The sequence below is a fragment of the Hirundo rustica genome, chromosome 15, assembly GCF_015227805.2.
Source record: "Hirundo rustica isolate bHirRus1 chromosome 15, bHirRus1.pri.v3, whole genome shotgun sequence".
Taxonomy (NCBI): Eukaryota; Metazoa; Chordata; class Aves; order Passeriformes; family Hirundinidae; genus Hirundo; species Hirundo rustica.
The window spans coordinates 789,484-817,183 of record NC_053464.1 but is presented as its reverse complement, the minus strand read 5'-3'; the positions used below and the strand labels follow the sequence as shown (position 1 = coordinate 817,183).

The 27,700-nt window shown below is 53.8% G+C and overlaps 1 protein-coding gene across 9 annotated transcripts in view; it reads left to right on the top strand.

The window, feature by feature from the left end:
* The window catches only part of LOC120759782 (ankyrin repeat and fibronectin type-III domain-containing protein 1-like), a 243,601-nt gene that overhangs the window by 164,454 nt on the left and 51,447 nt on the right, over positions 1–27,700 (top strand). For all 9 annotated transcript variants that reach the window (XM_040079396.2, XM_040079395.1, XM_040079398.2 and 6 more), the window contains one exon: positions 11,377–11,417. In XM_040079396.2, coding sequence (XP_039935330.1) covers positions 11,377–11,417 — 41 coding nt within the window. The remainder of the gene's footprint in view (positions 1–11,376; positions 11,418–27,700) is intronic.

Genomic DNA, 27,700 nt, shown 5'->3' with positions numbered 1-27,700 from the left:
ATGAGATTGAGAACATGTTCCAAAAATCTATTTTTCCTCTCTGGGCTTTTTCTAATGTACTCAATTTATTCCATAGTGTGTCTTGTGCTTCCTTTATGGAGTTTGATTCCTAAATATTTAGTGGTGGTTGGCTGGCTGGCTGGAGCCTGTGTAAATGCTCAGGGGATGGATGCAGTTGTGGGAGCAGTGAGGGACTGGCTGTTCCACGTGGGAAGGTGGGCTTGGGGACATGGCAAGGTCATCATTGTCCCCATCTTACTGCTGACTTCACTCTTACTACCAGATGGGGTGGCTTTGTGGGAAGCTGTGTGCTTTGTGGGGTGGAGGGGTATCCTCATGCCCTGGTTCCTTCTCCCCTGCTGTCTGGATGAGAAATGGGTGGCCAGGACTGAACCAGTGCCTCCATCCCTCAGGAATGGCTGTTCCAAGAGAAATGTGCAAAGCTCCAGGGGCTCTTTCTTCTTAAAGCGTCACCTGTAACCAAAATAGATAAAGTTCTTGTAAGTTTTTCTCTGCTCACATTGGTGATGCTCTCAAAAACCTGTGGCATATTATGCTAGAATCGTGGAGTGGTTTGAAATGGAAGGGACTCATCCCAAAGGGACTTTAAAGCCCTTCTCATTCCACTCCCTGCCATGGGCAGGGCCACCTTCCGCAATCTGAGGTTGCTCCATCCAACCTGGAACTTCCAGGGATGGGGCAGCCAGAGCTTGATATGAATTTCAGAGAGCTTGCTGCTCCAGAATGGGTTTGTTGATATGTTACAAGTCATATTTAAACAAACAAACAAACAAACACTTTTAACTTGAGTGTAAAAGTGAATTTTTAGGCCTAGAGGACTTATGTTGGCCAGTGGCAGTGGCGAAGGGGTGCTCAGAACAGACCTTTCCATGTTACCCAGCTACTGGAGTGGTTCCTGCAGTGTCTCAGCAGTGGGTTTGCTCTGTATTGGTGGAGCTCAGGTGCTCCCTCCGAGTTACATCTGTCACTGTCCTGACCAAACCGTATTTTAGCTCCTGTTGGCTTGAAGTAAAGCTGAGGCAGCGCCCCAGGAGCGTGTTGTAGCCTTCGGCAGCACTCAGCTTGCCCAGCCTCATCAGCTCCCTGGGGATGAGCAGTGCAAGAGGAGCAGGTTTCCCATGCATTGGGCTCAGTGCTGGGTGTTGAGGAGGAAGAGGAGGATGATGAAGAGGCCAGCTGTGAGGAGCAGCCTTGTTTTGTGGTAGGCATGTCATTCTGCAAACAGCCCTGCTGGGGCTGTTTAAGATCAGTTAAGATCATTTTGTGGTGGCTGCCACATTCCTGGGAGTGGGGATTCAGATTTACTCTGATTGGGTCAGGTGCTGTGTGACCTTGGGGAGCCACTTTTGGGGCCAAAAGCATGAGAGAACTGCTCTCCAGTGGTGTTTGGAGCTCTGGGTGGATGTTGTTGTCCAGAGAAGCCGTGGCTCCCTCTGGATCCCTGAAAGTGTTCAAGGCCAGGTAGGACAGGGCTTGGAGCAGCTTCGGACAGTGGAAGTTGACCCTCCAGGGGATGAAATGAAATGAGATTTAAGGTCACTTCCAACCCATTCCAGCCCTATAGGATTCTGTGTCTTGTGTGAGGGCCGGGTTCTGTTCATGTCCCTGCCGGTCTCGTGTGTGCTGTGGTTGTTAATAACTTGTGGGTGGGTGCCCAACCAGGTCCCCACAATCCCCGCTCTGCTCAGATCCTCCCCATTTTCCACGTGTGTTACCCCAGGAGCGCTTTGACAATGGGGTGCACTTCCTGAGGGTGCTGTGCTGTGTTGGTCCTGGTCCCACTCACTGAGATGTAGGCTTTGCTGCCTGCTTGGGGGTCTGTGCTGCCCAGGCTCCCCTGTGGGGCAGCAAACCCCAGGCAGTGGAGGTAGGACACCCCACTGTGGTCCACTTACATCTGGTGCTCTGTCCCTGTCGAGAGGCTGAGGCTGCCAGAGGAGAGGGACATTCCCATGAACTCGCTTTTCCAGCAGACTGGAGGGGTTCCCCCAGCCCCAGTGCTGGGGTGTACGAAGGCGGTGGGAGACACAAGGGAAAAGCAGAGCTCTGTCCAAGGAGAGGTGGAGTGGCTGGAAGGACAGCAGGGATGGCATGGCATGGCATGGCATGGCATGGCATGGCATGGCATGGCATGGCATGGCACCAGCAGCCTGGCTTCTGCAGTGGGGTAGGGTGAGGGTGGGGGTGTGGTGGCAGGCCTGCTCCCTGCCCAGGTACCCTGGGGGGGGTCAGGGCCCTTGGACACCCCTTGGCACAGTCTCCTGGAGACTCTGATCCTTGTGCTGCTCACTGGTTCCCCTGCACGCCTCATGGAAAGATCTTCCCCAGCCCGAGCTGTAGCCCTGGGTCCTCTTGGTCAGAGCAGCAGTGGAGCAATCAGCAGGGAGGGGAGGGAGAGGAAGGGAGGAGAGGGGAAGGGAGAGAAGAGGAGAGCAGGGAGGGCACTCTCGTTTGCTCCCCACGCTATAATTAGCTGTGCTGGCAGAGCTGCTGTCAGGCTGCTGACACCTAGCCAGGCTGTGGGCACGCAGGGCCATGTGTGAAGTTCATGCTGCAGGACAGGGTGTAATTAATTAGCTGCAGGCCCTGGGAGCTGGGAGCTTACTATTCAATTCCAGCTTGTTTTCTTGCCTTTTTAATTTTTTTAACCAGTGATGAAAGATAGAACTTCACCTATAAACCATTATAAACATGTAGGAGGATGGAAGTGTCTCCAAGGCCAGGCTGGACGGGGCTTGGAGCAATCTGGTCTAGTGGAAGGTGTCCCTGCCCGTGGCAAGGGGTGGAATGGGATGAGCTTTAAGGTCTCTTCCAACCCAAACCACTCTGTGATTCTATGACCTGGTGTGCCTGAAGGTTAAAAAATAACCATTTGTCAATACCAGGCAGCACATGAATGCAATTATGAGATCAGGCAGCTGACATCCCCAAACTGAGGCAAAATAAAAACCCCACCAGGTTTTAGCAGGAACACAGGCCCGGCCACGCTCCCCTCCAGCACGTGCTGTGCTCAGGGTTTCCCGCTATAAATAGCAGCGAGTTCATCTCCACGGCTCAGCCCTGATCCTGCAAACACTTAAGCCCAGGCACAGCTCCTTCCCGACGTGCTCCGAGCTGCTGTAATAGTTTGCAGGCTGTAATCACGAAAAAGAAGGAAAAATAAGGTGGAGAAGGGAGGGTGTGCAGCCCACCGGCGGTGCTGGCGATGGGTGACCGCAGCCCCGTGCCTGTGGCTCCCTCGCTGTGCTCCCGAGGCTTGGATGAATGGCAGCACGGAGTCAAGGTGCTCAGGCCTATGTCACTCTGGGCGCTGTGGAGCTGGCACAGGTTTACGAGCTCCTGTGCTTTTGCCAGCAATTTGACAAGTTCTTCCATCCGGAGAAGCAGCAAGTGCAGGGTCTGGCTGTGCCGGCCCTGGCAGGGCTCCGGGAGCTCCTTCCACAGGGAGACTCCAGCACAGAGCCTGTGCGTGCCTGCGTGGCTGTCTGTGCATGAATGAATTCCTACAGGCATGCTGCAGTACAATAGGAGTGGAGAAAACAAAGTTTCCTGGATGTGCTCTCAGTGAAGAAATGCTTTGAAGCTTGGGTCAGCCTTAGGGTGGTGTGAGCTGCGAGGGGTTTGTGGGTGAGCTCCCCTTGGCACGGGGAGCGTGGCTGGGAAGAGGCTCAGCTGGGGAAAGCAGTGCTGGGAAGATGCTGCGAGGTGGGGGAAGGCAAGGAGGGAATGCAAACTGGGGGTGCTGGCAGATGCTCGTGATCAGACTCACTTTTCCTCCCGCAGGAAGGCAGGCTGCGATGGAGCTGGTCCTCCTTCCATGGTTGACAAGGAACCCCAAGTCTCGCTGTGAGGGTCTGTGCTGCAGCCAGCCCGGTTGTGTGGGTGTAATTGCTGAGGGAGGGAGATGGTGGGAGGTGGGGGGGCCCCTGGAGCCATGGCTTGTGGAACCAGGGCCTGGCTCCCTCCTCCTGCTCCAGCACAGATCCCTGCTCTGCTGTGCAGTGCACCTGTAGCGGTGAGCTCCGAGCTGGAGTAGAAGGAAGAAGAAGCAGAATTAATGATGTTGGGAAATTTGACACTGTTCTGGCTTGGCCTGGCCCTGAAGAGTGTACAGCCTGCTGGCAGGGCCATGCTGAGCTGCAGAGACATGCTTTGGAGTGAGGGGCCAGTGATAGAGCTGCTGTCCTAGAGAGCCCATCACTGCCCTGGGGCTCAGGGAGAGGCTGGGTGAGATCACAGAATCATGGAATACCCTGGAATGGACCCACAGGTATTGGACCCAAGTTGGACCTAAGAGCTGGAGCCAAGTCCTCTCCTGTCCCTGCCCAGACACCCCAAGAGACACGGGTGGGAACCCTGTGCATCCCTGAGTGCCTTGTCCAAACACTCCTGGAGCTATGGCAGCCTTGGGGCTGGGACCATTCCCTGGGGAGCCTGGTCAGTGCCCCACCACCCTCTAGTGGTCACCCCATTTTCCAAAGAACCAGGTTTATGTTTGTGTTTCAGGCCTCCCCTCCTGGGTCCCAGCTGTGAGAGCGGGTGAGCAACCAGAGTCACCGCTGAGCCTCTGCAGAGCTGAGCTGGAACAGGGTGGTGCCCCCCTGCCCACAGAAGGATGTCCTGGCATTGTGAGGGGCTGGGGTCACGCTGGTGTCTGAGCAAGGCATCAGGGAGACACTGAAACACAGCCCTCTCCCCTGGTGTGTCTGTGGTGCCTTGGGCAGGTGCCTGGGGGACACCAGGAGCTCCCCGGCTCCCCAGTGTGGGCTTTGCTGCTCTGCTGCGGGGTGGCTGCAGGCCCTTGGTTCTGCTCTCTGGATTACTTCAAGTGTACTGTGTGTGCGTGGCCGTGTTACCCTTCTTCCCCTCTGAGTGGTCCAAACCCCCTTTTCTCTGGTTTCCACCTTGTTTTTCACCTTCTATTGGACTCAAAGCCCGACTTGGATGTGCATCACTGCCCCATGTGTGTGCACAGGGTCAGGGCTGTTTGCAGGCGAGGGTGAGAGCTGGGTCAGGCTCCCGCTCTGAGCTGGCTGGGTTGAGGCAGCTGTGGAAGAATGAACGTGCTGGAGCCATTGGCATCCTCCCCTGGCTGGGCTGTGTCCGGAGGGGATCACCACCCCCTCCTCAGGTCCGTTGCAGCGGGGGCAGGAAGAGGCAGGATCACGATGGTGAGTGGCTGGGGCTGATGGCTCACACCCGTCCCCGTGGTCCCACGGGTGCTTTGGCCTTGCCAAAACACCGTCCTGTGACAAAGACCCTTCTGTGATTCCCAGTGGGGTGTGTCCTCTTCCCTCCTTTCCTTGAGCCGGCTGTTCTCACCTGGGCGGCGCTGCCTGCCCCACCTGACCCTTCTGCTGACACCAGGTTTGTCACCCACCCTTTATTAGACGCCCCGGTTCTCCAGGCATTGTTCCCCATACTTCAGCACACAGGCAAGCTCTGCTCTCCATCGAGGATGGCCTTTGGGAATCTGGGCTGCCCCCAGCTTGGTGGCCTGGAGCTCCCTCCAGGCTGGGACCCACACTGAAGGCAGGAGTTACCTCTGTGATTTTCAGCTCAGCAGTCCAGGCTGATGAGCCAGGCTGGTTCATCCAGCCTGAAATTCCAGTTTTAGGATTTGAGGGTTCATCTGGCCCCAGCTGATGTTTTGGGGCTGCTGGGGGCTATATTATCTCGGGGCCCTGGCAGTGCTGGGGCTGTTTGAGGAGTGCAGTGTTGGGGGAGGTGATGGCAGGTGAGATGGGTGCTGGAGTCCACAGAGAGGAGGCAGCATTCCCAGAGCCCTTTGGTTCCTCAGGCAGCCCTTGCCAGAGGGCTGGAGGGAGATGGGGTGCATGGGGCACCCAGCCCGGCCCTGCTGCAGCCCTTGCTTCGGGGGATGCTGGGAGCTGAGGTGGGGGCTGCCATCTCCTTCCTCCTCCTCCCAAACAACCACTCTCATCCCAGGCTCTGAATTTTATTCCCCTTTCGACAGCCAGGCATCACCTCCTGATTACTCATAACTGCAGCATGTTGCAGATACAAGGAGTCTGAGGCATGGCTGTGCCTGGGAGCAGAAGCACCCAGATCCAGGGTGCCAGCCGGGATGGGGGGGACCGGCTGTGCAGCCGTGGTCCCCAAACCCTGCCCTGGGGGGCCAGCATCTCCTGCTTGTGCCCAAATCCCCCTGGAATCTCTCCAGCCCAGCTCCAAGTGCAGCTCAGGGACGTGTAGGTCCCAGCAGGTGAGCAGGTGACAGTGGCAGCGTGGCAGCACAGCCTGCAGCCAGCAATGGCTCGTGCGTTTGTTTTGCAGAATCCTCTTCTAGCATGGAAAAATCGCTCATCCCTCAGTTTTCCTCTGGTTTGTTTGTGTGGGCATTGATTACACTGGGAGTTACTGAGCCAGATTTTATTGGAATGACTTAGAAAGCTGCCACCTGTGAGCAGCCACCGGTCTTTGTGGATTATTTTGGTGTAGTTGCTAAATAATTGCATGAGGCTTCTTCAGCCTTGCTAATAACTTTGCTCTCCCAGGGACGCTGCCTAGAAAAAAAGATGAGCCAAGATTTTGCTTGGCAACATTTACGAGAGGAAGAAGTACAACAAACAGGATTGATGTCTGTTGGCAGGAAGAAATAAATAAAACAATACCTCTGTCTTAGTCTCTCCGTGAGCATCCTTGTTTCCAACCCCAGGTCTGTTATCTCCCCAGCATGGCTGAATTTTGGAATTCAGCACACTCCTTTAAATCACTCTTCATTTCTGCCTGCAGCATGTTGTGCTGGTTCTGACTAGGGACCAGCTAGGCTGGCTCTGGAGATGAGCAGGCCTAGGGAATCTGGGCTGTTATTTTACCTTGTGTAACTCATAAAATTATATAGTTAGTGCCTGAAAAATAAAATTAAATGAACAAGTTCAAGTGTTCCTCTTGGCCTAGATGCACAGAATCGAGGAGTGGTTTGGGCTGGAAAGGACTTTAAAACTCATCCTGTCCCACCCCCTGCCACGGGCACCTACCACTATCCCTGGTTTCTCCAAGCCCTGTCCAGCCTGGCATTGGAGACTTCCAGGCATGGGGCATTCATCATCTGGAACAGCATCCTTGTGTCCCACCTTCTTCTCCTGGCCCTGCTGGGGCACTGGAGGGATGGAATGAGTATCCTGGGAAGTTTTGATGCCCAATGCCATGTGCCAGGGCAGCAGGGGCTGCTCCTGCCCCCGCAGGTGCCCACGCCCACAGCCCCTTGCCTCGGTGTCTCAGGAGGAGAGGGTGAAGATGGATGCAAGCCGCGCATGAGGTGTTTGTTTTAGAAAGACAAGCTGATAAAAATTATTTCATTAAGGGACTTAAAGTGTGCTTCCTCAGCCCTGAGTCATCAGTGAAGTGAGCAAGCGAGGAGCAGCAGTGGGTCCCGCCGGAGGCTGACTCACGCTGCGGCGTGGGGCTCACAGGGACTCAGAACTGGGTGATGCTCCTCTCCCTCTGTCTCAGGACGGCTGGGGGCTCCAGATATTGATTTGGGAGCTGAGCCACACTGTAGTTGCGCCTCTCTGCCATCCCCAGCTCTGCCTTGCTGCACAGGAGCCATGAGCAGTCACTCCTCCAGAAGCCTGGAGTCCTGCCCAGAGCAGAGCGTGCACACAGGCTGGTGTTTGAGCTTTTATTTTTTATTTGCACTGATAGAAGCCTGGAGATCCCCTCTCAGCCCAGTAGGAATTGATCTTACTTCCCAGAAGGCACAGGAAAACACCAGGCTGCCTTTTGCTCCTCTGCCTCTTTCAGTTCCCAGGCTTCAGGCACAGGCAGGAAAAGAAAAGCCAGTCCCAGCTCCCAGTAAGGTCAGGACCTGTCCCCTCTAGTTTTAGTGAGCACTGCAAAACCTGCTCTGTCCCTCCCACTTGGAGGTGTTGAAACTCTGTTCAAGTCCAGTGACAGGATATTTTTCCTAAGATCCAGAATGTGTGTTCCCTTTGCCTGAACCTGCTTCCTTACATCCCACCCTTCCCTTGGCCACTTTCCCCTTATCTTCCCCTCCTTTGGCTGATGTGGCTGAGACTGCGATACACAGTGGGACCGAGGTGGCACCGGTGGCACTGTCCTGCCCACAGCCTCCCCCCATTCCCTGTGCCACCCCTCATTCACCTCTTCAAGCCATCACTGATCCCCCAGTGGGGAGGATCTTCCCAGGCTGGCTCCAAGCTCTCTCGGTGCTCCAGTTCCTTCCAGGGTGTTGCGATGTCCTTGCCCTCGGAAAGGCCTCCAGCAAACTCTGCTCCACTCACTGGTGATTATTGTGCTTTCCTGGACATTTTCCCAGAGCTCTCTGGATCCATGGCCACCTTGGTTTTGTGCTTGCTTAGGAGAGAGAAATGCAGCATGGGGGGATTGACCTGCGCGACTCCATCTGCTTGCTGGGCATGATCCCGTTCTCTTCTGCGAAGAGAGTAAGGAGGCAAAGGGCTGTGCATGAGCAATATGGGGAAACCGAGGCACCAAGTGGGAAGAAATGGCTCAAGGGCAGACTCTGGGGTGGTGGTACAGCCAACAGCTGATTCAAAGCTCCTGGTCTTGCTCCAGGCCCAATTCCCTGGACGTGTTGCCGAAATGCTGCTTTTCCTTCTTATTTGCTATTTTCTTCATGAGCGTTAAAATTAGTAATTATGGCTCATCATTGCTGTAATCACTGCCCAATTTATTGTTAGTTTTTTTTTTTTTTTTAATTTTTATCTCTCTGCAAAGTTAGTTCCTCGTTGTTTTATCGCAGATATCTAAAATCTTAGTTTTCCACTGGCTGTTGTTGATGGGAGCTTTTCCCTTGGACCTCAGCTGTGGCTGGGTGGAGGGTCTGGCTATGTGAGGTTTTCCAGATGTTGTTTCAATAGCATTGAGAATGCTGTTCGTGGGTGATTTCTCCTTAAATATCAGCAGTTCTCCGTGATCCCCGCTAGCACAGAGCAGAAGGAACTGAATTTGTCGTGGCTCATGAACTTGGTTGAAACCGAACCATAGTTTGGGAAGTATCACTTTGGGTTTTGGATGCAAGGTCAAGGAAGTAAGGAGATACCATCCAGAAATGCTGTGCTGGAAGGAGTGGAGCTGTTCCTGGATGTGCTGTGGACTTGCAGGACAGCTCCCATTGCTCAGGTCCCATCACTCACCCTGAGCAGTTACTACTGAGCTCATTTTTCTGCTATCTCAGGAATGCATGGAGTGGTTTGGGAGATCTGGGGATCTCCTGGAGATCTCTCAGCCCAATCCCCTGCTCAGTGCAGGATCACACACCCTGGATTATCCTGGACACCCAGAACCATGTCCAGTGGATCTTGGATGTCTGCAAGGATGGACACACCACCACCTATCTGCGCATGTTGTGCCAGTGTTGAGTCAGCCCAGTTTGGTGTCTGGCTGTTGATTTGTGGGGCTTTGCTGCAGTTTCTTGCTGCTGTGGGGTCAGAGGAGCAGCAGGGACAGCCAGAGGCTGTCCCCATCCCTGCCCAGTGGGGCTGCTCGGAGCTCTTCCACATTGACAGTCGACACCAGGGCTGGTGACATCTTAGAACCACAGAATCACAAAATCTCCTGAGTTGGAAGGAATCATCCAGCCCAACTCCCGCCCTGCACAGGAACAATCCCACAACAATCCCACCCTGTGCCTGGAGCATTGTCCAAATGCTCCTGGAGCTCTGGCAGCCTCAGGGCTGTGCCCATTCCCTGGGGAGCCTGGGCAGTGCCAGCACCCTCTGGGAGAGAGACCTCTCCCTGAGTTCCAACCTAAATCTCCCCTAACAGCTCCAGGCATTTCCAATGAGATTCACACCCCAAAGGGAAGCTGCTCCTCATGTGCTCCCAGCTCTGCCCCCAGACCTCTGTGTGCCCTGGGCTGAGCACGAGGATGTCACACACGCAGACTGTTGTACCCTGTGCCATGGGGTGGCTGCAGCCTCCCAACTGTGCTGGTGACCAACCGCTGTCTCCGTGCCATGGAGAGGGTCACCCACCACAGAACCACATCCCCATCTTGCTGGCTGGGCCAGAGATCCCTTTCTGTTATGTTTTGGTGATCCCTGCCTGCTTAAAAGCTGGGGTCTCCTCTCCCTGCTGGCTTTGGTGGGAGCTCACGTTGGGTTTGGCTGGCAAGGGGAAGCTTTGGGAATGATTTGTGGGCCTGATTAGCATTCGGCCCCTCTGCTCCCGCTGTTTCGAGTTGGAGCTCGCCATTGCCTGGCAACCACAGAGCAAAACTACAACAGGCGCCCCGGAGCCCGAGCAGCTCCCGCCAGCCTGCACGCACCGCACACGGGGACAGGGGCCGTGGCGGGGCCACCCCGTGCTGCTGCTCACTGCCCCCCGCCCCACAAGGTACGCAGACAAGGGCCATCCCCAGGACGAGGAGATGGAGAAGGAGGAGGAGAAGGAGGAGGAGGAGGAGAGGGCTGTGGCAGTGCAGCAGCTTTGGTGACATCCAGGTCTGGTGGGTCTGTGTCTGTCTGTCCCAGAGCCACCTGCCGTGAGCATCCTGTGTTGGGCACAGCCCTTGGTGCAGGTACCATTCTGTGCTCAGGGAGCTCGTGCCGTGAACTGGGGCCTGGGAGCTGGGCTGGGGGCCAGCAAGGTGTGCTGGGGGAGAGACTGCGATGCGTGGAGGGCACACGGCCTCATCCTCACCGTGCGAGGAGCTGCGCACACGCTCTCTGTGTGTGCCCTGCACACGCCTGGCTGCAATGCCCATCCTCCCCAGGGGAGCCCTGGCCTCACTGGGGTCGCACAGGGGACCGTGGCACAGCCCATCTGTGGTGCTCTCAGACTTCTACTCCATCATGCTGGGGGTGAAGTTGGAGGGATGGGAACCTGAGCGAGCATCGGGGCTGTCTCTGCTTCCCAGTTTTGCATGTGTCTGGGGCCCCATGTGGTTTTCTTGGTAGAAGAAATTTATTGTCCTGGCTCCTGTGGGCCTGGGGCTCAGCCCCTGACCTGCCAGAGGGTCTTTGCAGTGGTGGTGGCTCAGCCTCTCCACCAAACCCTGCACTTTGTCCTCTTTCCAGCTGGGCAGACTTGAAAGGACTTGAGTCCCCTCCTGACACAGGGTGCCACACTTCTGCAGGAGACACAGACATGCCTGAGTACATTGAGTTCAGATCTAATGCATCCTCTCACCTCTAGTTTAACTCTATATTTTGACATCTTTGGCTGCTGTGGGCTCTGCTTATGGCTCAAGGTCCAAGCTGTCTTGTCCAGCCAGCACATTAAGACCCATTGGGCAGGAAAATAACAGACATTTGCCTTTCAGCGCTTCCCCCCACATCCTCATCAGTGACTCTTGCTTGGCAAAGGATTAAAAAACGAAATACATCTGTCTTTTGTGTCTTGCAGAGCCTGGGGTCAGCGGACAAGAAGGACTTCTACCAGCCAAAGTAAGTGCCAGTAACAGTGGTGAGTAATTGCATGGAAATTCCCGGCTGGTCCATATTACCCAGCAGCTCCATGGCTTGCTAAGATTAGACGTTTCAGTGTACAGGAATAGCTGCTGCAATTACACAAGTGAGGATAACAGTGGAAGGGCTGTCAGTCATGCTGGCTTCGGGGCATATGCAAATCCTCCCATCAGGTCAGAAGGAGCCGTGACAGCTTGACTGAGCCTGGGGAGCAGAGCTGGGAGAGGGGGGCTCACGGGTGACCTTTTCCACCTCTGGCTTCCTCTGCTGCTGGTTTGCACAGCTGAGCTGCTTTTGCGAATCCCAGTGTTCGGTCGCGTGTCACAGCAGGCCGGTCTCGGAGCGCGTCTCCCACAGCTGCATGGTGATGCTGCTGCCCGCTTTCTTCCACCCGCTGGGCTTGGTCCAGCACTGTCAGCTGCAGGGGGAGAGGAGGGCAGGGGGTTTTGTTAGAGCTGTGGACATGAGAAAGTTACTGAGAACCACTCCACCAACACAAGCAGTCGTTACTTGGTGTGTGGATTAGGTAACAGAACCTCGCCATGGCATGGCACCTTCCAGGTAAGAAGGCTGTGCTTGCTGGAAGGACAGGTTTGTTCCCATCATCATTTGGATAATGGCAAACTCTGTCAAAAGCCCTGCTGAGAGGTTGGGTTCTGCCCTGGCACTGAATTATGTGTTGTGCTGCTGTGCACGTCACCTGTGAGACTTTGTGTTGCTCATGCTTTGCTTGGGAAAGTGAAGGTCTTCAGGTTATCACCTTTCTTCTGAAAAAAAAAAAAAAAAACACCAAAGAAAAAATATAGGTGGATTTGAAATTGTGGGACAGTGCTCTGATGGGCAGGATTGTCAGGGAAGTTTGGCTTTGGAAAATTCAAGATGAATTGGGTTGAGGATATTTCTCCTCCAAAGCTCACTGTCCCTCTGCTCTTGCTCACTCTTTGCTGCTTTCCCAAGCATTTCTGCAGTGCTGCACCCCAGAAGTGCAATCAGCGTGGCAGCATCCTTGCTTGGCCTCAGAGGGAGCATGTCCAGGGGTGACAGGCTGTGTCAGGGAATGCTGGACCGATGTGCCTGCTCGTCTGTGGTGGGAGAGCAAGTGTGGGGTGTGTGTATGTTCTTCAGTTATCTGCTGATTCCTCCTTATGCCACCAAGAGTTTTTAAAACTTGGTGCTGGTTTCTAGGTCCGTACTGAAAGTGTGATTTGAGGGAGCTCCTCTGCCAGTTCATCCCAAGGCAGTGTGGCTCATCAGCTTTCCAAGACCTCAGGCAGATAAAGACTCCTGGAAATACGGAATATCTGTTTAATCCCGCATGGCTTTCTTGGAGATCAGAGGAATATCACAGGAGGTTATGGAGTCATTGTGGATGCCACAACAACATAAACACACATTTGGCAAAGAGCTCATGGCCATGTTTTTGTGACCCCTCCCAACAGCTGTCCAAGATTTCAGTGCTCCTGAATGTAGTGCTGTGTTTGTGAGGAGCCTGTTTTGACAAGCAGGTTTAGAACAGATTGAAGCATCTCCCAGGTCTCTCTTCCAGCTGAAGCTTTGGGGAGGCTTGAAGTAGGAGATTTGGAGGAAATCTGTAAAGAGCTCTTACTGTTCAGATCTCCTGTTGTTTCCTGTGGTTTTGGCGATGGGTAGCAACAATTAGTGGTGCTGCATTTATAACTCATCTCCTCTGAGGAATGATGAATGCTTCTCTACCTTGAATTGGAGAACATGGGCTTCCCATCTCGCTGCAGGTGTGGAGCTGCTGGGTCAGAGTGGGGGGTGCCAGTGCAGGAGCTCCTGTAGATACAGGATGTTTTGTGGGTTTTTGTTTCTCTGTGCCACAAGGCTGTGGGCTCTCCAGGGTTTGGCCTAGCAGCTGTGACTTGGCTGGTCATAACACTGTGACTTTGGTTAATGCCCAGCCCATTTACATTCCCCAGTGGCTGTTTGGGGGTTGTGATGGGTAAGTTTGTGGCCCTGATGTGGCCTGGTATCACTGCCCCCATCCCATCTGGCTTTTGATCCACCAGCTGATGCCACACTGTGTCTGTTGGAACCCGTCTGCAAGGCTGCACCAGGTGCTCTCTGTGGAGCCCTTCAGTTTCTGGCAGGGCTGGAGCTGGTCTTCCTCAGCAGAGAAAGGTTGCTGGAAAATGCCAGAGGTCAGGAGGCCCTGCCAAGGACCTGAGACAGCTCAGCTCTTCTGCAGCAGCTCCACAGCCTGGATTCACAGTTCCCTGAGCCCTGGGCAAGGCGGTGGCGAGCAGCCAGAGCACGGGAAGCAGCTGGCTCCCAGAGCTGAGCCCAGCTGCGGTGGTTCCTGGACACATCTGTGCAATGAGGCTGGTGAGCTGAGAGAAGTCTGGCAGTGTGTAGCTGGTCCTGCAGCTCTCATGTGCCAGAGCAAGCTTGACTGTGCTTCTGCTTTTCATTTTCTGGCTTCTGAGGCATTGGCTCACCTGCCACCGAAGCCCTGAGCTCTTGTGTCAGGCTTGGGACTCTCCCACAACAGGTGCTGGTCCTGAAAGCAGAAAAAGGAGACACACATGCCAGAAGTCTCAGCAGTGACTTTTGTCACTGCTCGTCCTGGGAGTGACTCCTGCTCTGTTCCTGCCATGTTCAACTTTCTCTAATCAGGTGCCCTCCTCATCAATGGACATCATATATTCCATCTGCTGAATTTCCTCGTGTCTCCCGAGGTGACTCCTTTCCTTCCTTTGTTGCCTCTTCCCTTCAGAAATGGAAATGCTGTCCTCACCCCACAGTTCCCGTCAGTCTGTCTCAGCCAGCAGGCCGGTGTTTCCTACACTCCTGGCATATCCCAGTGCTGATCAGTGGCATGGAGATGTGTTCACCCATCAGCCTCTGATGGCCCTTCCTCTCCTCCCAGTCCATCCATGAGGTTTGGAGGTACAGATCTCTCACTGGGTTGCCCTGAGATGCAGTGGAAAGCACCCAGGGAGGTGTAGTGAAGGTGGATCTTGGCTGTACGATGCCAGAGGTGCCCAGAATGGAGCTACTGGAGATGAAATGCTGCTGCTGCCTGCTCTGGGGGACGCCCTCCTGCTTGCAAGGGCTTTAGTGATGGTGCTTAGTGATCCCAGCTGGCCATGTCAGGAGCTGGGTCTCTTGGTTTTTAGTCTGGGAGGTAATATTCCCTCTTCCCATATTAATGGAAGGATGCAGCCTGAGTCGAGAACACTGAAGCATTAATCTTAAGTTACATCAGCTGAGAACTGAAAGGGAGAGATCAGGCAAGGAAGGAACAGCACAAGCAAATAACGAGCTCCTGCAGCTGAAATACCTGAGAGAGGAACCTGGCCTGTTGGGAATGGCCACAAATCCAGGTGTTAGTCAACGTCTGCACAGGTACCCTCACCTGCACTGACTGCTCCAGCTGTCCCACGTGGACAAGTACAGGGGCCTTCCCGTGTTCCCAAAACAGTGTTCCCATGTCAGAGTGGTTTATCCTGACCTGGCTGCAGCTCTGCTCTGTCTGGGATCTGACCAAAGTTTGTATTGATCAGGGAAGAAACATGGGCTGGTATCAGTCCAGCCCTCGAGCTGCTCACTCCTTTGTCACCCCACTTCTGGAAGGTGCTGACACAGCTCTAATGCTATCAGAATACCCAGGCCTCCAGAAGTCCTTCCAGATTTCTAACAGGGAGCCCTGACGTCTCTGTCAAGGCAGCAAGGAGCCGCTGGCTGAGGACCCAGGGGCAAGGACACCATGCTCAGAGATGAGAATAGGCTTTCCTGAGACAGGAGGTAATAGCTCTTCTGGCAGGGCAGGGTGGAAGTGTCTTGACAGGAGCTGAGGTTGTCTGGTTGTGTTTGCTAATTGCCTCGGCACATATTTGCTCTTCAGTGTCAGGAACTCATTTTCTTTAAAGCAGAAAGCAATGTTGGTAGTAATGACACTCATAAACTCCCCAGCAAATGCAGGCTGAAACACTGGGCTCAGCAGAGCGTCCCTGCTTTGCAGTGGGAGCTGTCCTCATCCCCCCCGCGCTGCCTCTGGCGCCGAGGGCGATGCTCAGCTGTCAGGGAGCTGTCACTCCAGAGCAGGGAATATCTGCTAGGCACTCCGAGGTGTCAGGAGAGGCACGGCTGTAGTGACACAGACTGCTCTCCCTCGATCCACTCCTCCCGTCCCTCGGGACGGTGTGGATGTGTGGAAGGGGCCGGCTGTCCCAGAGCCCGTCCTGCAGCAGCAGGATTTCCACAGCCCTGTCAGGCAGGCACCTCGTGGCTGTCTCCATCTCCAATTAAAGGCTGCCCCCGCCCTCAGGTGTGCAAACACGCAAGGAACCTTTGAAACCGCCTCCCAGAAAGCAGCAGCTCCTGTTTGTTTGCCTCGAAGACATTGCACGGAGCTGTCTCCGCAGCTAATTCTTTGTCACCTGGCCCTTACAGCAGAACATTTAATCTCCCAGACTCCAATCTTGCCGTGCAAGCGCTTAGATGGAAGTGTTTCCTTGCTGAGTCATTATCTCATAAAACATTGGTGGTTTTAAGGCTCTAGAAATCAGTATTTACATTTTGGAAGCATTAAGGACCATCATAATAAGCGCAATGTGTTCCTAAGCCAGGTTTTCATTTCAGTACCTCCTTCCCTCAGACATTATCGCTGAAGTAATGATGATAATGATTACTGCACATAGAGGCTGTGTTTGACTTCCTCTGTGGTGCTGAGAGTTGTTCAGCTGGGAGCTCAGGTTCCAGTGCTGAGCAGAGGGAGGACACACATGGGAAGTGGGGAGGATGAGATGGTGCCAGTGACACCAGGGAGCTCTGGGGTGGGAGAAGCAATGCCAAGACCACCTCTCTGTAAAGGATACTCGATGCAAGAAACTGTCCCCAAACCACCTGCACGTCTGGAGAATGTTCACGGCTTGGGTTGTAGGAAAGGATGAAGCACCATCACCAACATCTCTGGTGGCAGTGGGATGGCAGAGAAGTGTTGGGCTCTGTGGGGTAGGTGCTCTTCAGGCACGTGCAGGTTGGAAGCTGAAGAGGAGTGTAGCCCTCCAGAAGGGATCATGAACACGGTCTCCTCGCTTCCAACCCCAAATCCTGGCCAAGGCAGATACCTGGAGAGTTGAGGAGCAATCTCTTTTGCACACAATATAATTAAAGAAGATTCTGGTGCTGTCTGAGGTGTCCTGGCAGTGGGGCTGAGCCATTGAAACTGTACAGCAAACTTATAAAATATTTCCCCCGGAGTTTGGCCAGTGGATTTAATCCGAGCTCCAGGCAGGTGGAGGGGCTTTAATACTTTGGAGGGCAGAGAGAGGAAGGGAATCCTGGAAAGGCACTTTGGAGAAATGTAGTCATTCAACAAATGCCAGTCTGGGAATGGAGAGCAGAGCTGGCCCTGAGCAGCCTGGGAGCAGGGAGGAGCAGGAATGAGCAGTGGGAAGCAGCAGGGAGCTGGGGATTAGCAGAAGTGGGAATGAATTAGGCGCTGTCTCATGGATGGCAGAGGCTTGCTCTGGACCTCTGCAGTAATGCAGGAGTTCAGCTGATCTCCTGCCAGTTGGGAACAGCCAAGTCCAGGCTGTTCCTCTGGGCTTTGGAGGGAATGGGACAGGGCCCTGAGGAGAAGCAGTGCTGGCAGGGATCCGACAGGAGCTCAGGCATGGAGGAGCCATCACCCTGGTTTGCGCTGTGGCCTCTGGGCTCCCTCCCAGGCTAACGTTGCTGTTTGCTTGGGAAGCTGGAAACTGGTCCCAGTTTGTACCTGGGGATGAGAGCAGGGTCCCCTGCGAAAGGCCTGGCTGTCCTGCTCTTGTCCCCTCCCACAGCAGCCCAGGAGGGCAGTGCTGCATGATGTGCCTGGAGCTCCTGCTGCACACCATGGTTCTGCTGAAGTCTGGATGAACACTGCTCCAAGTAATTTTCTTTTTTATTGCTCCTTGAGTGAGTGCCCACCCTGGGCTCCTGTGCCCACTGGGCCTGGATCATGGTGGGATATTTGGCACACAGAATGGGTCCAGAGGAGGCCACAAAGATGCTTCCAGGGCTGGGCCCTCTGCTCTGGAGACAGGCTGGGAGAGCTGGGGGTGTTCAGCCTAGAGAAGAGGAGGCTTCAGTGGCACCTCGTTTCAGCCTTCCAGTACTTAGAGAAGGTTATTAAAGAGAGGGAGAGTGACTTTTTTTACATGGACAGACAGTGATGGGACAAAGGGGAATGGTTTTAAAGTTAAAGAGAAGAGATTTTGATTCAGTACTGGGGAGAAATTCTTTCCTGTGAGGGTGGGCAGGCCCTGGCACAGGGTGCCCAGAGAAGCTGTGGCTGCCCCTGGATCCCTGGAAGTGCTCCAGGCCAGGTTAGATGGGGCTTGGAGCAACCTGGGATAGTGGAAGGTGTACCTGCCTGTGGCAGGGGGTTGGAATGAGATGGGCTCTAAGGTCCCTTCCAACCCAAACTGTTCGGGATCCATGGTTTTTCAGGACACGGATGCCCTGGATGGCATCAGGACCCTTGATAACCAGAATTAAATATGTTGGCCCAAGAAAGGTTTGGACAAGGATTTGGACCACCGAGGAGCAGTCCCTAGAGCCCAAGGGGCAGCAAGAGGAATTGTTGGGGCTGGCTGAGCTCATTTACCCTGCACAGGCCATGGGACAACTGGACCAACCCCAGGCCCTGTGCCCGCCCTTCCTGTACCTGGTATAAAATAAAGCTTTGGATTTCACCATTTCTCTGCAGCTTTTAATGTGTTAAGTGAGGTTGCAGTGTAGGCTCTTACTGTGCCAGTTGTCAGAAACTTGCAGGCCTTTTTTTCCTGATCCCCCAGCCCCTTTCTTTACACCAAAGTACAGTTGGATTTTGCCCCCCTGTAATTTTAATTCCGTTCCAATTAAAAACGTGCCTGGGCCTGATTCCCTGTCTCCAGCACTGTCACACAAGGACTCGGAGTCTTTCTGTCGTGCTCCCTGTTGTCCCAGCTGAAGGGCGTGTGTTCCCCTGCACCGTGCGCTTCCCTCTAGCACTGAGGGGATCCTGTCCCCATGAAATGCCAGCAGGGATTGGGGCTCAGCCCCTGTCCCCCTGCAGTGCCTCTGGGCAGCACAAGACTCCTTTTTCCAGAAGGGGGGAGCAGAGCGGGCACAGCCTTTCCATGCCTGGGCATTGGGGCTCCCCAGGCCCCTGCTGGGGGCACTGGGATGGCATCTGCCCGCCCTGCTGCTCTGAGCCCAGGGTTGCCTTCCCCTCTGGTGCTGGGAGGATGATGCTGCCAGCTCAGCACTCAGGCTGGCACAGGAGCCACCTAAGCACCAGCTGCAGTCCTGCCGTGATTGTGGAGCCTGGCATTAATCATGGGAAGGGAATTGAGCGTAGGAAGATGGGCATTTTTTAACAAATAATCGAGCCTGCGTTCTCCCCTAAGCAAGAGAGCAAAATGTTTGCTGCGATGAGTCAACACAGAGATGCTTTAGCCATGGAGGTACCGCTCCCACCCGCAGCAGCCATGGGTCCCAAAAGGGAGAAGTGGGGAGAGGTGTTTCCTGAGCTGCTCAACCAGCAATCCCTGCTGGGCTTTCTCCAACACAGCGGGATCCTTTCTCTCATGCTTTGCTTCGGGCACAAGACTGGATGGGGACTCCACAGAGGTAGCTGGACCTGCAGCTCAGAAATTCTGCTTTGAGGAGCTCGGTGCCACCCCACCTCCTCATTGCTCCAAGGCCAGGACTGTCTCATAGGATCTGAGAATGGTTTGGGTTGGAAGGAGCTTGAAAACTCATCCAGTCCCACCCCCTGCCATGTCCAGGGACACTTTCCACTATCCCAGGTTGCTCCAAGCCCCATCCAACCTGGCCTTGGACACTGCCAGGGATCCAGGGGCAGCCACAGCTGCTCTGGGCACCCTGTGCCAGGGCCTGCCCACCCTCCCAGGGAACAATTCCTTCCTAGCATTTACTCCAAACCTGCTCTCTGTCAGTTTAAAGCCATGAAACACCCTCCTGAGCCTTCATCTTGTGCAGGGCAGGAGTCAGCCCTGCAGCTCCAGTTGTCTGCTGGAATTTGTTTGGGTGGGATTTAGGTCTGTTAGATCGCTGCTTTGGCCTCCCATATGCTGCAGGGATATGAATTGCCCGTGAGATCCTGAAGAGGTTTCAATTGCCTTCTGCGAGTTTTCTAATTCTCTGAGCATTCCTGAAATGTATCTAATCCTGACCCCAAACTGGCTAGAATTTGCGGGGTTCCTCTTCCCAGTTCCTGCCTCCTGGCACGTCTCGCTGATAAAAGCAGTTGGCACCACTCTGATTTTTGGGGTGTGGCAGATTTTTATCAATAAACTCAATATAGCTCAAATCTTTTTGCAGCACGATATTTTCTCCAGCCATCAGATCAATTTGGCGACTCATCCTTCCAGGCTCTGCTGTTTTAGTGTCCCCCTTTAAAGGTGGACACCTTAATTGCAGGAGTGGCAGTCCCAGCAGTGCAGTACGTGCAGCTCTCCTGCTCTCCCCCAAGAACTGCATCAGCTTTTTTCATCACAGCATCACATTAGAGCCTTGTGCTGGGCTGCTCACCCGTGGTGACCCCTGACCCTTTCTGGAGGCTCCCTCTTGTCTGGGATCCAGTCCCTGTTCAAAAATACGGCCTGAAATCCGTCTCCGGAGCTGCGTTATCCCGTGCTGAGCTGCATTATCGTGTACAGTGTTTGAATGGGCTCGGCATTACCAGACAGCCCACATTTCCCTCTCTCCTCATCAATATTTACCATTACATCAATCTTCCTGTCATCCACTAATTTTTTGAGTGAGAGTTTTGTATTTTCATCGTGCTCATCGATGGAAATATCGACTGGCGTGTTCCCCGTGGAGCCTCGCTAACGATTCCCCATTGACACCTCCTGTGTGAGACCTGTCAGCCAGCTCTAAATCTATTTAAAGTGCTTGATTTGGGCTGCACAGCCCCATCTTCTGAAATCAGGACTTCAAGGAGCACTGAGAGCCCTGTCTGCACAGCTGGGATGTGCACAGGGCCTTTTCCTGCGAGTGAGTGTTCATTACAGTGTGACATCAGGCTCATTTGACAAGATCTCTTCTACCAAGACACACCAACTGACTTTAATTAGAACTTACATCCTTTAATTATTTCTTAATTTAATTCCAGATGAGCCCTGCCTTCTGGGTCCTGTATCAGGCTGGCCGTTTGGTTGTTAACTAGGTCACCTTTACTGCCGGGTGGGAATCTTGGGGGGAAGGAGCCATTTCCATCTGCATCTGGCAGCCTGGACTTTGCTCAAAACATGCAGCAGGGCCCAAAAACCTCTCCCCTGTTTTTGGGTATGTGTTGATTGTGCTGGCTGCTTGGTGCTATTTGGCCACATTCGATATACTTGGATGCTAATGATTTAGGAGAGCTTCATCTCTCCTAGGAATTAGCTTACTCACATTTTTTCCCAAACACAGAATAAATATGGACTGTGTTTTCCTTTTCTGCATCATTTGAGCAGTCCTATAGACTCTGCTTTAAAGTAGCCCCAGTGCTCTTAAAACCAGACCTATTGCTAGCCTTTGTTTGGGTCCCAGTAGCAGATTTTCCATGTCCAACCATGCATTTCCCCCTTCTTTTGTTTCCCTAATAATTTTCCTGTATACTGTAATATTTCATTCGTGTTGACCACTCTATTCTGTACTCCATGGCAGGAGGTTGGAACTAGCCGGAACCCAAACCCTGCCACGATTCCATGATTTTGCTGCTGGCTCTGTGAGTCTCCCAGCATGCTAACATATTATGTCTCATCAATTGGGAACATGCATTTAAGGCTGAGCTCCTGCAGCTGGCTTAGGTACGATGTGCTGTGCCTTGTCCCAGTCCTTGGAGAGAAGGTAAATGTGTGTTTGTTCAAGCCCCGACTGCTAAAAGACCTGTAATTCCAAAGAAAAACATATAATAGTGTGTACTGTAAGCGTGCAGTGCCCTCCTCCTCACTCCCTGCCACCCTCCCACGCGGGCACTGCTGATCACGTACAGCAGTGTAGCGCTTCCTGGAGCCTTGAGTGCCTTCAATTTCTGCTCGTGAGAGAAAATTCCCCGTTCCTCGTCCTCCGTTCTCCACCGCGCTGCCTCACATCATCTCAAGAGCTTTGTTCCTCAGCGCAGCACGAGCAGGGCTCTGATACAGTTTCTTGTAACAGCCACAGATGAATCCAGGTTTTTATTCAAATACCGTTGTGGTATTTTCTCAGATTGACAGCTGGGCCGCAGCGCTGGAGAATCACACAAGGGTTTGGGATGGAAGGGACCTTAAGGATCATCTAGTTCTACCCCTCTGCCGTGGGCAGGGACACCTTCCACTATCCCAGGTATCTCCCAAGCCCCATTCTTGGAACACTTCCAGGGATGGGGCAGCCCCAGGGTCTGTGAGCAATCAGCTGGATCTCCCAGAGCTCCTCCAGCTCTTTCTCTGGGAGGGATAATCAGGCAGGATCGGGCTGTGCTTGGCAGACTGCGGGGAGACACGGAGATAGTGCTAATTTGCTCAGGGAAAAGTGTGACTAAGGGTGTTAAAGGAGGAAACGCGCCGTCTTTCCTGCATCCTGCACACAAAGCCGTCTGCATGGAGGGTGATCCAAGGATTTCAGCTTTCCTACAAGTTTCTGGCTTTGACAGACACAAGATTTAGGGTAGTGTGGTGGCTGTACAGTGGGAGGGCACGAGGGTGAGGGTGCTTATTTGTCTCTTCAGGCTTAGCACATCATGTGAAAGGGCATCACGACCAGCATCCCATCTAATTTATGGGGAAATGAATTCTTATCTCTGCATGGACTGCACAAGGGAGCCTGGGCACAGTGCAGAGCTCTGCCATCAGTGCTGCCACTGGTGGCTTCAACACACCCTAAATATAGGATGAGCTGATTAGAATCATGAAGAATCACGGGATTCCAGAATGGTTTGGGTTGGAAGGGACCTTAAATCTCATCTCACTCCACCCCCTGCCACAGGCAGGGACACCTTCCACTGTCCCAGGCTGCTCCAAGCCATGTCCCAACCTGGCCTTGGACACTTCCAGGGATGGGGCAGCCACAGCTTCTCTGAGCACCCTGTGCCAGGGTCTGGAACAATGAACAGTGGTATTTACACCTAAATTAAAGACTTGACTGAATCAAGCTGTGGACAGTCTGGGCCAGCTGACTTCAGGCAGACTTTGGAGCATTTTACTGAGTGATTGTGGGAGGTAAGCTCAACCCCCAGCCACAGGAAAACACCACCCTGTCCCACAGTAAATGGAAATGTGTCTGGTGCTTTGAGGAAATAGGTTGGCGAAGCAGATGAAAGGAGCTCTAGGACCTGCAAATTCCCATTTTTAGATTTGAAATAGAAAAGCCTACCCAGTGAATGCTTCAAGAACACCTCTGGAGCTTACAGTTCTCAAGCAGGGTCTGTCGTAGGTTTTCCTTTGCAGTTTGAGGTAGGAAGGAAAAAGCACCCAGGGAGAGAAAGCTCAGCTGCACTCATCATCCCCTCACGTGTCAGAAGTGCTTTGTTTTCCAGAGGTGCTTATTATTCACTGCTTATGCAGTGTCTCAGCTGGCAGCTGGAACACAGCTCCAGCGTGGGGCTGGTCCTGGCGTGGGCTCTGCCATGGAGCTTTTTCCTCCTTGTGGGACATCCCACCACAGCCAGCAGTGGCGCTTGGTGCCTGCCTTTGGCACCACTGCCGGGGATGGTTGGGTCATCTTTTCCCCACGGTGTTCCTCTTCTGTCTCTCTGCATCCCAGGCCACCATCTGGCATATGTGGGGGCTTAGTTTTGCTTGTCCTGAGGTGCTCCCAGCAGCCATGCTCCTGAAGAAGGCACAGCACAAGAGCTGCTGTCTCCAGATGTGTCCAGGCAGCCCCTCTGCCTTGGGTCCCAGTTGTACCAGATCCCATTGTGCAATTTGTCCACTTGACTTTGCCATTTCCATACCAATGGAATGGTTCTGAGGATGAGGAATGGTTCTGCTTCTGGGCTTTTATCAGGTTTCTCTGCTCTCACCTCCCCTCAGCTGGAGCGTGTTGCTGAAAATGCTGGTGTGAACCAAAAACCAGACTCAGACTTGCAACCAGTTTCTCGCCATCTCAGACCGGTTTCTAGCCATCTCAGACTGGTCTCTCACCATCTTGGCTTTGCTGCTGTTAATCAGTGACTTCATGAGCCATGAAGCTGACCTCTGAAGGCTGGGAGGAAGAGCATGGCTGCTTCTGCAGACATTGGCTCTGCTTCACTGAGTGTCCTGTGTCCCCTTTCTTTGGGATTTTGTCGGCTGGCTGTAGCCTCCAGTGGTGCCCCCAACAAGGACCACGTGCATCCCAGCAGCGTGACAGATCCCACCTTCTCCCAGAGAAGAGAGGCAGAGCGTGGTCCTGGGGGATCTCCTGCCCCACGGGGACACCGGAGGGGGTGTCAGCCACAGCGAATGAGAAACTGTCAATATTTGTACACAAAGGCCACGCTGAAATCCCTGTCCCAGTCCAGACATCAGAGGTGTCAGTTTGGATTTCCCAAACACAGAGAGAGCCCTTTCAGTCCCAGCCTGCCCAGACACTGTAGCTTTAATGTCCAAGCACCCAGCATGTTTCCACTCCTCTCAAATGCATCAATCAGGTCTCGGTGAGGCTCTGAAAGAGCCAGTTTGTTAAACAAACACACTTAGTGTAAAAAGTTTATTCCAGTTAATTGGGACTTCATTGCAATGGAAACAAATTACCCAGCTGTCATCTGCCAAGGCAAACAGCAGCGGGGGAGCGGGGGTCCTGGCCAGGCAGGAGACAAACAGCCATCTCAGGCAACCTTATTTATGGCCTTTTTATGTATTTCTGTATTTATTTGGACATTCCTGAGCTGGAGAGCTGGAATTGCTGTTGCTGAGCTGCGAGCCCCAGCACTTGCACAGCGCAGGTTATCTGCCTCTGCGGCTCTGGGCAGGGAGCTGGCCCTGGCCCTGGTGGGTGCCACCATGGGGACCCCCGGTCTGGGGTCTGTGTCCCTGGGTAGATCCCTCCAGGTATGCCCAGGGCTCTTGCTTCACAGCCAGAGCAGAGGTGCTGGATGGGAATGCCAGGGCGAGCTGCTGGTCCCTGGAGGTCGGGGATGTGAGGGATGTGGGGGTCCCTGCAGGGAGCAGCGGGGTAGGGAGGCACCCAGGGGCTGGTGGCCACGGGAACTTTGCTCCTGTGGTTCCATAGTTCCTTGCACAGCCCTAGACCTACTACACCCTCGCAGAGGTGCCCTGTGTCGGCATCGACCCCACGGGCAAGTCCCCAGCGCCACTGCAGTCCTGTTCTCCCCTCCTGGCCCAGGGAAGGGCTTTATGGCAGGAGAGCTGGGAGCACTGCCTGATGAGGCTCCCACTCATTCCCAGCTCATCTGATTTAACCAACACTCTGTCAACACCCTTCTTCCCCTCCTGGAGTTTTTATGAAAGGAGGGAGCGAGGCGCTGGGCTGGGGGAGGCAGGCAGGGAGCAGAGCCCGGTGAGCCGGAGCCGTGCAGCACCCCGGCAGCCAGGCAGGATGTGACAGATAAAGCCGTGGGATTAGCAGCGTGTATCGTGTCAGGAGAGCAGCATCCCCTTTCCTGCAGCACTCGTCACCCGAGCTGAGCCGGCCTGGGGGAGGCAAGGGCAGGACATGGAATTACCTCCTCCCGGCTCCTGTCCCGGCTCCTGGGTGGCCTGTCCTTGCCTCGTGTCCCTCCAGTTCCGCCCTTCGGATCCGGGGCGGCTGTGGCATGGCTGGGGTGGGGACAGACCGAGGGCGCTGTCCCAGGCCGTGGATGGGTGCAGCCCCCCATGGCACATCTCTGCTCGGCTGTGGACGTGTCATCCTGTCGTAGGTGGCAGCAAGGAGGGCTGGGATGGCACGAGCATGGGGGGCTCTCCCAATCCCCCTTGGGATGCAACCTTCCCTGCTGGGCTTGGGGATGGGGAGGACAGGAGCAGCTCTCTGCCCATGTGCTGCGACCTTCCAGCAGGGTGGGAATTCTCTTGTGTGCCTGGTGAGCAAACCCAGTGCTCTTCTGCCCTGCTGACTTACCACATGCAGGCCAGATCCTTCTGGTCCTGTGAAGTCTTAAAATTCACATTCGAATTTCACATTGCAATTGTGTTGCCATCCAGAGCCTTTTATCCACTTCCCAAGAGTGTTTCTGTTGTTTTACAGTTGGAGATCATCGTGACCTGTGCTCTGAGGTTTCTGTCTGTGATGGCACATGTTCAGGGGTGGAAGGCCTGGATTGGGATATGCATCCTTGGAGTGGTCTGGGAGGGGGAAAATAGCAGAGCCAAACACTGCATACAGATACAGAGATGATTCCTAAGATCAGACTGATCTTGCCAGAGGGATGCAGGAAAGATGGTGTCCAGAGCTGGAAAGAACACGATTTTTGACTCCATTTCTGGAGCTTGGAATGGAGTGGAGGAGGGACTGGTGAGTTTGGCTGAAGCACTGTGGTTCCTTGGAGTCAGCTGGCCCATCTCGAGACACAATCTGAAAACACAAAGGTAAGAAACAACAGGGAAACAATGCCACGCTTTCCTGTATGGGAGCTGGTGTCTGTTGGAGGCAGAGGCAGCGATGCCCCCTCAGTCCCACATTCCTGTGCCCCCACTCTCTGCAAGATCCTTAGTGGGCAGAGCCAGGGCACAGGGTGCCAGGCATCTCTCTCCTCCACCTGGCAACCCTCTATTATTAGGGATTTTAGCTTTCTGTTTCTAGATTGATTTGTTGGTGGTGGTTATTTTAAGCTCCTCCAGTGCCTTGCAGATTCCTCGAGGGATTCTTTCTTTGCCTCTCCCTCCCACAGGTTTGTTTGTAATGGAGCCGAGTTGATTTGAGCCACAAGCAGGAGGTTCCAGTGCTGGCAGGGGCTGTGCTGCCGTTCTCAGGGAGCAGATCTCCCTCTGTGGTTTAACTCAGCTTGATGTGTCCATGGGGTGCTTCCCTGTGCTGGGAAGGAGCATTGTTCCCCCCTACAGCCACTGGTGTGGATACTGTGCAGTTCCCACCTGAAATCACTGCCAGAGCACACTGGGTGTCTCCTTGTCCCCTTGCTCCTCTCAGCGCTGCCCTCCCCGAGAGTTCTTCTCTCTTTTCACCACCCTTGGGGAGAAATTCAGATCAGCATCGCTGTACGTGGAAACAAACCCCAGGCTCCTCCTGCAGCTCCACAGCCAGACTGGATGGAAATTTTTCAGCATATTTTAAAGCCCAACACAAAGTAAATCAAAACAAGTTGCGGGTATATTTTGGACTCTGGCAGAGCTGTTGTTATCGCCTTGCTTCGCCCGCTGGCTGTCCCAGACAAGGGCTCACTTTGAGTGTACCCTTCTGCTGAGCAGGGGGGCAATGTTTTCATTCCTAATTTAGAGCATCTGTCCCACGGGGATCCAGCCCCATCTCCCACTGAGCCCAGCACAGCCAGGAGCCCGGGGCTCACCTGTCACCACCACCTCTGGAGCTGTGTTAATGTTCCCTAGAAAATGTGACTCTCTTTGGACTCAGCTTCTTCTGCTCTCCCCAGGCTGACACTTGGTGGGGCATGTGTGAAGGTACAGTTTGTGCTCTGTTTTTTCCAGGATTTTTGTTATTTTGTAGAGCAGAGGGAGTTGTGCTTGTTTTTAAACACCTAAAGTAATAGGTTGGTACTCAATATAGGTTTGCTGTTTTTCCTGGGGAGGGGCAGTCCTGGGAGGTCTCACTCAGGGAGGGCTTTGATGGTGGCATCTCCATCACATCCAGGAAAGTGTTCTTCTGGAGCACTGATCTCAACAGGCTACCCTTACCTGGGAGATCAGCGCATGCTGAAGTGTTCTTTGGACTTGCTCCTGTAAAAGCAGTCCCTACAGTGGCTAGGGAGATGAAGCCTGAAAACCACTCAAGTCTTCAAGCAAACCTGAAAGCCACTTGCAAGGCCACAAAGATCATGGTGTGGCAGCTTCTCTTCCTCTCTGTAGATTAACCAGCTCCAAGGAGGCGTGAGGAGAGAGGACACCAGTGCCACTCGTCCCCATGGAATCTGCTGAAAGAGAAGACAGGGATCCCTGCCTGCATGGTGCTCATAGTGGCTTGCAAAGCCCTGATTCAGCTATCACCTGCTTTCCATCAGGATTGGGTGGTGGCTGAAATCATACCCAGAATTAGCAGAGGGCCTTGGGATACCTCTGTGATGAGCCTAATGCCAGACTCTGCTTTAATGCAGGAGCAACCTGGTGCTGGAGGTGAAAGTTCTGGAATGTGGACCCAGAATCCACAGTGAA